The sequence below is a fragment of the Coturnix japonica genome, chromosome 2 (genome assembly GCF_054131305.1).
Source record: "Coturnix japonica strain WE chromosome 2, WE-NBRP24, whole genome shotgun sequence".
NCBI classification, from domain to species: Eukaryota; Metazoa; Chordata; class Aves; order Galliformes; family Phasianidae; genus Coturnix; species Coturnix japonica.
The window spans coordinates 52,586,845-52,596,353 of NC_140664.1; the positions used below are offsets into that span (position 1 = coordinate 52,586,845).

The window sequence follows — 9,509 nt, forward strand, 5'->3', positions numbered from 1 at the left end:
ATCTAATAAATATTTATAAATATCTAACAGGAAGTGGGAGGCAGATGGATGATGCCAGGCTCTCCTTAGTGATATACAGCAATAGGATGAGGAGTAGTGGCTTGAATCTTGAACATGAGAAATTCCATGCTTATTGTAAGTAAGAACTTCTTTACAGTAAGGGTGGTGGTGCACTGGAACAGGTTGCCCAGAGAGGTTGTGGAGTCAACTTCTGTAGAGATATTCAAGACTCTTTGAATGCCTACCTGTGTGACCTATCATAGAGTATCTCCTTTCGCAGATGGGTTGGACTTGATGACCTGCAGATGTCCTTCCCAACCCGTGCAATTCTGTGACTTTGTGATCAAGATTCTGCTTTTGTGGTTTGATTGTTTGTTTGCTTTCAAAGGAAACTCAGACTTCAGCTCCTAAAATATTAGCATTTTATCAGCACAAATCATCCAGGATCAAAGCTGGAATACAGGAAATCTGTTAGATGATATCTCTGCCATTAAAAAAATCCCTTCAGAACATGTTCATTTGGCTTCTGCTGGGATGTCTACTGCTGTGTAAGAACAACTTGCCCAGTCACTCCTCTGAACCTCTGCAGTACATGGATTTTTTCACGTCTGTGTTCAGACCAGAGCTGGCATTAGAGGCATGTTATAACATCTGCTTATTGCACTGTTCCAAAATGCTGTCTGTAACTTTATCATCAGCAAAAGAATAAGATGGCCGTGCTTAGATAAAGAGGGGGGGAAATACCCTGTGGCAAAGATGAGCAATTTTATTACGCTACGTGATACTTACATTTTTTGGTGAATACTGTTAGCTTTTACTTTCATTCTGTGTCATTGTATTTTGTTGTTGTGTTTGAAAATATATTGAAATCCTCATGTAAGAATGGTGCTCCCATTAAGAAGTTCCTGTTTAATGAGGAACTTCTGAACAAATCTGGAAAAATCCAGTGCTGCTATTATAAAAGTTCTCGTATCCTGCACTTAGCTCCTGTCTTTCTGTTGAGTCCCACACACCCTTCCCATAGCAGGGTGATTTGCAGATGTTTTGTAATAAGGATGTCTGTTTCATGCAGGGAATGTATGGGTGTAACCGGAAAGCTGAGACCTTATCCATGTGGGATGCTGAGCTTCCTTTTAGGAAAAGTCTAAAAGGGGCCATGGACCTGATGTACTGTCCATTCAGGCCATGTTTGGCTCACATGTAGTTTGGACTGCCCTAGTCATCAGTCCCTTTTGAGATAGAAAAGTAATCCAGTCAGGGAGAATCAATGCTCTTCTGTAGCAGCAAATGCCATTATATACGGCATCTGTAATGCCCTGCTGGTAGCATTACTGTCTCTGTTTTTGGGAATATAACTCCTAACTGGAGATTTTATGATTAGTTCCTGGAGAAGTTTTTAAGGAGTTAATTCGTTAAGCTGATGAGCAGGAATTTGCTATCAATAGGAGAAGGAATTGCTGTACTTTGGGCCCTGGTGGCTGGCCTGAGCCTGGCTGCTCATGTCAGGTCTGTAAGGAAGTCAAAAGTTGGACAGGAGCAGATCAGATTTGCCCAAGGGCACAGGTGGAAGCATGCAACTGCCTTTCACTGGAGAGATTTGCTGATGCTTGCCTGTACATGGGAAGAACCTTCCAAAGGGACAGTGAGAAACCTGTCGGCATCCTGTGGAAGCATTGTGCGGTGTGGTGTTTATGAAATTTGCATTTCATTTTTTAAGTTACTTGGACGAAAGCTTTACCATGGTCTAAAAATGAATATGGACATAATGCTAGAAAAGTCATTTTTCTTTACAATGGTTATCATTTATTTCATCAACTTCAACTAGCAAAGGAAAGCAAAACATGCTCCTTTATCACAAAAGTGAAGGAGTGCTAATTGCCAGAACTGTTTTGTTTGGTAAGAATGATACAGAGAGATTTTAGTTTTTTTCAGATGTTCTGTAGGATGTGTTCTATACGACATCAGTTCAAAACAAACTGTATCACTGCCAACAGATTGAGAGACCAACAGGAAGCAGTTCCTGCAGCAAGACTTTCGTATATTCATCAACTGCTGTATATTACATACTCCAAATTGCATGGAAAAAAAATGGGGATCTCCTATAACACACGTTTTGAAGAGGGATTTACATTTAATAAATGTTTACAAGTATTTTCATAAACTCAGCTTATGACAGTGTTGGCTTCATGTGATTGATTGTTCAAATGTTGCCTTTCCTCAAATATAGATTGTGCAGTTGTCTCTAGGAATTATTTATATTTCCTAGTATTTATGATCTGCAAGGCAGCTTGGTTATTAACATTAGTTATAGCTATTTCTGCAGATATTTATCTGAACCACAAGTTTTTGACACATTTCTTTTTCTTTAACAAGCAAAGCATATCTACAGCTATAAAAATGTTCTCTGATACAGAAAAATATATGTATGATACAGCTATTACCTAGAAATTCTCAAGTGCAGATGTAGTTTTGATTTTCAGTAGAGAAAACTGTAGATATGCAAACAAAATGCCACTGTAGTAACATTAAAGAAAACATAGTTTCATTTTTTCTTATGAACAGAGATTTTTTTTTCTTAGTACAGGGAGTCTTTACCTCTCTCGGTGCCTCATTGGCTTATTAGGCTGGCAGAGAATTGGGAAGCATTTTTCTGAAAATAAGCTTTTAAATCCATTTTTGAGTTTGCCTGGTGCGAATGAAATCACTTAGATGCACAGCGGGTGAATGCATGATAAGATAGTTCACATTTTTAGAAAGCAGTAACGATGCTGTGATATTTGAACTAAAAGTAAAGTCTCACCTGAATGTGACGCAAGGGCAATGTGTGGTGATCAGGGTGTGGTGTACAGGGACCCGGTGACCAAGATTAATGAAACTCACATGGGTTTTAATTAGCGCAGCTGCAGTCATCAATTATCTAGAGAACACAAATATTGTTATATTTTTGGAAATTCTTGATTTATTTTATTCCATTGGCCAGTAGATTTAGATGAATGAGTTCTCATCATAAACATTCTGAGAAAAACCGCCTGAGGCCACAGTTTATTATTTAGGACACAATCAGTAAGAGTGAGCGCTACCGAAGAAAACATTGTAAACTGGTCTCAGTATTAATTTGGAAAATTTGCTGAAATGTGTGGCCCTGTATGGGTCGTCAAAAACATTAGAGCATCTCAAACAAAATACAGAACAATCTGTCAGGCGGGGAATGTGCAAGTATTATTGTCCGGCAGCTGATCCATAACAGAATGTCAGTGCATGTACACTTAAAGCAAGTATCAACAACATTTAATTTGACACATAATGTGGTCTTCTTTTATTATCCTTTAAGTGCATGTCTTAGAACACTGAAGACAGGACAAGTAAGTAAGGGGGAAAGAGCTGAAACATGACAACCCTTTGCAAGTCTGAAAAAAAATGGTAGTCTGGAGCCTTTATGTATTTTCAAGACGCAGGGGAAAAGAAAACAGGAGGAAGAAGGAACGTTGATTAAAAATTCCGTAACTATAATTTCATTTGAAAACGTTGCTTCTCTTAATGGGGTCTAAAACCTGTGTATAAACATCTAAAAATAAGTGAATCTGAGCACTAACTACCAAGAACATCAGCATCTGTCATTTAAATTAAGAAAAGGGTACTACTGTAGGCACATGCATTTTTCAGAAAGTTAAATGATGGTTTGCATGTGTGTACTTTTTTTTGTGGATGTTTTACTATAATTTGCATTTGTCTGTTCTAATTCATGGGAAAGAAGTTGGATGTACAATCCTGCTAGATTTCCTGCTTTTGTATTTCACCAACAAAGCTGCTAAGCATGGTAGTACTTTGATATGATCAAAAATAAAAGGACATTAAAATTAATTTACTCCAAACAGAAGAGGGGCTGAAATGGCTGCCCTTCAATGACCTAATTCAAAACCTTCTTTTTCTGTTGTTTGTTGTTGTTGTTGTTTTGTTTTGTTTTACTTTTCACTCTTTTCCTGTTCCCTCCCGTTGAAATGATTAGTTAAATTCCAGGTCAGCATCATTCTAGAAGAGATTATTACTTTTGTTGGGGCATAGCCCCATTGTCCCTAGAAAGGAAATGTGTTTACAGACTGCCAGGAGACTCGACTGCAGACTGTCTTGTTACCCAGCCTGCACAGTAGGGCACACGTGTCTGATGTCCTTATTTCTCACTAGTAGCTGTCACGCTGACAATTGGAAAATGCTGTAATTTCCTTAGTTTGCATTATTTTTATATCCCCTATTGTTTTTACACATGACCTTTACCTCTCCATTCTCCAATTAGCAGGCTGAAAACCATTGTTCATTGAGAGGAGGTATTCATGCCCAAGGGAGCAAAATTTGTTTTCCATATATGTTGTTGTGGGTGGTGAGGAATCCTTATTGCTAAAGAAATAAACCTTCATCTTAACCTTTCTTTGATTAAACTAACCCTAGACATCACTGAGTTTGGGCAGGAACTTCCATCAGCTTGTGGATAATTGTCATAGTAGCTTTAACTAGCAATCAGTGAACGTTCATGGAAATGGTTATTAACTGTGTGGGCCAATTATAAAACACGTGGTGGTTAACTAATTTAAGCCATGATTTCTCCCAGGTTTTTCAGATTTCCTTGAATCTTTTTTTTCTTAGCTAATACAGAGACTGGGCAATCATTATAATTGCATCAATTGTATTAGCTAAAGCAGTTAAGAAATTACACAAAATGCAATAATACCAGAAAATAGTTCAGACAGTATCAGAAATGTAAATCAACACATGGCTCTGCAGTCATCAAGGAATAATGAATCTGGCTACTTTGAGGTTATAATTTGTTGGATCTTTTACTCTGTTCTGGTCCAAGCAGATGACTTTAGTGTTGATATGATCTATCTTTCCTTACACTGCTATTTTATTTCCTTCTATCAGTGATGTATACCGGCAATATTATCAGTCTGATTGTGTAAGCTTAGTCAAATGCTGTTACAGTGGGTTACAAGAATATTATTTAGCTGCTCAATTTTCAAATAACAGCAGTTCAGCAGTTCCAAATCACTTTGCTGTGATGTAACTCATGACTTGAGCATCATCTTTTGTACATACCCTTTGCTACCACACATACCCTGTGCTGTCACATACAAATTCAAAACCTAATATGAAAATCATAATTTTAAAGGTATCTAATTTGCTGGAATGTAACCAGCCAAAAATCTTTACAGTTACCACACCACTGTAATCAGAGCTTCTAATAGTTTTAAAGTTGTTACTAAATGAAAGCTTCAGGTGTTTTTTTTTTGTTCAAGATTGTATTTATTCTTTTGATCACAAATGGGATTTTTCAAAACATTGAGTGCATTGTGTAGTTTTGCTAATGAATCATTAATTTGGTAACAGTAAAGTCTACTCCTTTTTATAGTAACACATTTTATCTTCTTATCCCAGTACACTGAACTACAGTACTATGAGGACTGCTCCAAAAGTAATGCCTCCTTTTTATTATGTCGGTCTGTGACATCAAAGGCAGATGTTGGTGGTTTGGTAGTAGAGGTTGAACCTTTCCATCCAAATTCCGTTACATTTTGTTGTCATGTGACAGATGGCAGCAGGATGACAGTGACAAAATAGCATCTGACATGGAAGTGTGTATGAAGCAAAGGTGTGTCCTTGAATTCCTCCACATGGATAAAATGGCACCCACTGACATTAACTGACATTTGCTGAATGTTTATGGGGACCAAACAGTGGATGTGAGAACTGTGAGTCAGTGGGTGGTGCATTTTAGCATTGGTGACAGCAACAGTGCAGATTTTAATGAGCACAGCAGTCAGGAACTTATTCATCATTGGTGAAAATGTATAGCTAACAGTGCTATGTTGAGAAAGAGTGTTTAGTTGGTGATTATTTTCTCTATCAAACAGTGTTGTTGTGTTCTTTGTCTCTGTTGTAGTTTCCACAGAAATAAATAGGAAGCATTACTTTCAGAGTGACCTACATAGTTCAGTCAGTGAAATGAGCTTGTCTTCTATTAGTATTCCTCTCACTTAGTGTTTTGATACATATATGTGTACATATATACAGCTAAACTTGCTAGCAGGACTTTCAAGCAGGTGAGTATTTTAGAATGTTCTATATGAGGTCTGTCATTGCTGAGAAGTATTTTATTCATTTTGCTGGTTTATCCCTTGGGTCAGAAGTATGCATAAAGAGAACATTTTCCTGCTCATCTGTGAGAACTGACATCAGGGTAGGTTCTTCAGCTCAGCCTCACAGTTACAGTAACTGATTTCTTGAAATACGAATTTGTTCGAATGATTCACTCAGTGTTATGACAGCTGTATTCCTAAGCTCTTTCTGGATTTTGTATCCATCTCCCTGGATAGATTTTAAAAGACAGCATTAATAGGGTGATTGTCAGTGACAAGATTGAAGTTATCAGGCATGAGGTTCTCCTGCTAGTCAAGTGACAACATTACTGCTCACAGCCTTTATCCCCTGGATATTTTTGTTTCAGGAGCATGTTGAATTAAAACAGCTTTTTTTTTTTTTAGGAGTTGTTCTTCTGTGCTGTGCTCTGTGATCCTCCTCTTAGCAAAAATCACATAGCAAATGCCCGTGACTCCGGGCACATCCTCTTGTTACTCTTAGCTTCTAACTATCTTTGGATAGGATGTGCTGATCCACTTCTGGCTACATTTTCCTCACATCAACTGGAATCACTGACTTTTGGCTTCACTCATTTTTACTGGCTATTCTGTGTTGGTCTTCATTGTCCTATGATTAGATTTGTGAAACTGCATGCTTATTTCATGTTTTCACACTTCTAGTTGCTTACAGAAATGTCCTTTCTGGAGTTCAGATGGACTTGAACTCAGTCTCTAGTTTTGTGTGCTTTTTTCTTCCAAGTTGTTCCCTAATATGATGATGGTCAGATGTCATTAGCAACTATTAAAGATCATACAGTGTAATGGCATTCTTATCCATTCTCACAATTTGTTCTAAATCAAAGTGATCAAAGTGCTGCATGCAAAGGGATCATTTATCCACCTGTTAGCCATTCAGCCTCAAAAGCTCCATAGCCTTGCAGTCTTACAGTCTTACAGTATTTTTACTTACATTTGATTTTCGTTGTGTTTATTCTTCTGAAGTAACATTAGCTTGTAAATATGATTAGATATTATTGCTTATATTTATCGAGAATAAATAGTATCTGGTGAGGTATTCAAACTTGGTTATCAACCTGGCTAAAACTGGATCTACTTAAGGACATTTCTGCAGTATGTTTTCAACAGAACCTTTTTTTCTTTTTCTTAGCATCTTTTCACATTACTTTATATAGCGATAACATTATACCTTATGCTTCTACATCAAACATTATAGAGGAAATGTAACTTCATTATGAATTCATACATGCAAAATGCATGGAAGAAAAAAAATGCTATGGTACAAATTCATGGTTTGATAATAGTTAGCTATTTTAATTACTTAACCTGCATCTGCTTTTTTGGAAAATAATTCTTATGTGGATACCCATTTTTTCCATCTGTGGTTTCTTTTTTTTTTGGTAGGCATAGATAATTTTCATCACCAATCTGGGCACCTGTGAGTATTGTACTTCCATATAAAGAACCTGAGAGGAAAGAAAGACAAACAAAAAGAGTACAGAACCAGAACTGAGCATCAGTACTGTGTTTGTAGTGTGACAAGATACTAAAAAACTTTCTCTGCCAAAGTAGTCTCATCTCTAATGGCTTAATGTGGTCCTGCAAGACCTTCCAGACTAGCTTAGAAATGAAAGGTTCATGTTCTATGCATTTTGAGGTATACAAAGAGGAATATGCATAATTTTTAGATAGAAAAAAACATCTGTCCTCTCCTTCAAATAGATTAAGTGGCTTCTTTTTGCCGTTTTGGGACAAGTTTTCTGGACTTTTTTTTTTGGTAACCTGTCTGTATATACATGCACATACTTGAGGAAAGTGCTGAGACAGAGTTTTGCATGTGGGACGGTGATCTACAGAATTGTTCAGCTCTTCACTGATACTTGATTGCTCTGAAAGTAGTGCCTCCCAGTTATTTCAATGGAAACCACAACAGATACAAAACACAATAGCTCTGTTTGACCGAGCAAATTCTCAGCTACAAAACACTCTTTTTCAACATAATCACCACGATTAGCTCTGCATTTTTGCCATGCTTGTGAAAATCTGCACCAGTGGAAGTGTGACCCCCTGTTTCACAGATGCTACGGTGGCATCATTGCTAGGGAAATTACAGATGAAAGTCAGAAGGAGCTAAATCCAGACTACACGTGCAATGGATGTTATAGAACAGTTCAGCCAAGTTTGGCAATGTGCTGATTGGTCTTCCAGTTGGTACAGGGCCTTGCATTACTGTGTTGCAAGAGAAAGGTTGTCTTCTCTGGCATGACTCGGATGTTCAAGCCTTCCGCTTACTCAGCATTGTAATGTAGTGGTCAGAGTTGATGATCAGAGTTTGTGCATGTTCCACAAAATCCTGAAGGATCATCCCTTTCCTGTCCCAAGAAAACAGTACACACCACTGTACCTGCTGAGGGCTGCATCTTGAACTTTGTCTTTGATGGGCAGTTTGCATGTTGCCACTCCATGGGCTACCCTTTTGACTTTGGCTCTTAGAGGTAAAACCGTATGTCATCACTGGTAATAATGCAATTCAGGAAACTTTAATCTTCAGCCTCCAGTGGGCTTGGTAAGTCCTGACAACCTTGCATACAGTGCTTTTTGTATTTCTGTGTGAGCATTCAAGGAAACTCACCTAGCACAAATGTTGTGATATTCCAATGTTCCTACCATTGTTTCCTGTGAACTGAAGCTGATAATTCAGCTCTGAATACTGTTCCTATAGGGCAATTCTCGCAGATGAACTGATCGAGATTCTCTTCATTTGGTGGTGTGACAGCTGGACATAGCTGTCCAAAAGTGGCTTGTCTTTCATGTCACTGTCACCACTGCTGAAACGCACCACTCACTGTGTTCACTACTTGGCGTTCGTAAACATTCAACAAGCATCAATGGATGTCAATGGGTGTAATTTTTTCCTCATGGAGGAATCAGTGACCTTGAAAAATTACAGTATATTTTATAAAAGTGCTATTGTAGGTTGGCTTATTCCTTTTTGGAGCCTTTTTTGGCTTACTCAGTTTGTTGATTTTGTGTTCAAGCAAATTAGAATTGTAATTTCAACTCAGATACTTAGGTTCAACTGTTCTCTGATGCATTTAAGTGGCAGAAATATAAGGAATGTTTTTTATAACCTTTGCTTTTGGAATCCAATAGGGCAAAGTATGAAACTGCCATCTCTTTGCAAAAGAATTAGATGGATGAAGGTTGTTAAAGGCACAGCATATCAGGCACTCTTATCTTTGCAACAGCCCCTATGGTGGAGCTGGTAGTTATGGTGTAACGCAAGTATTTGTCTTTATGGAGTGTACTTTTCAATTTTTTGTGATTAAAAGCAGTGCTTCACACTTTTTTTTTTTTTTTTTT

The 9,509-nt window shown here is 37.7% G+C and overlaps 1 protein-coding gene across 5 annotated transcripts in view; it reads left to right on the forward strand.

The window, feature by feature from the left end:
• Positions 1–9,509, forward strand: part of ZNF407 (zinc finger protein 407) — a 329,424-nt gene that overhangs the window by 168,603 nt on the left and 151,312 nt on the right. The window contains exon 5 of one of the 5 annotated variants that reach the window (XM_085539784.1): positions 6,534–9,509. This exon is cut by the window's right edge and continues 14,654 nt beyond it. The exons of the other annotated variants lie outside the window; for them this stretch is intronic. Coding sequence (XP_085395910.1) covers positions 6,534–6,588 — 55 coding nt within the window. The 3' untranslated portion in view covers positions 6,589–9,509. The remainder of the gene's footprint in view (positions 1–6,533) is intronic. 5 annotated transcript variants of the gene reach the window in all.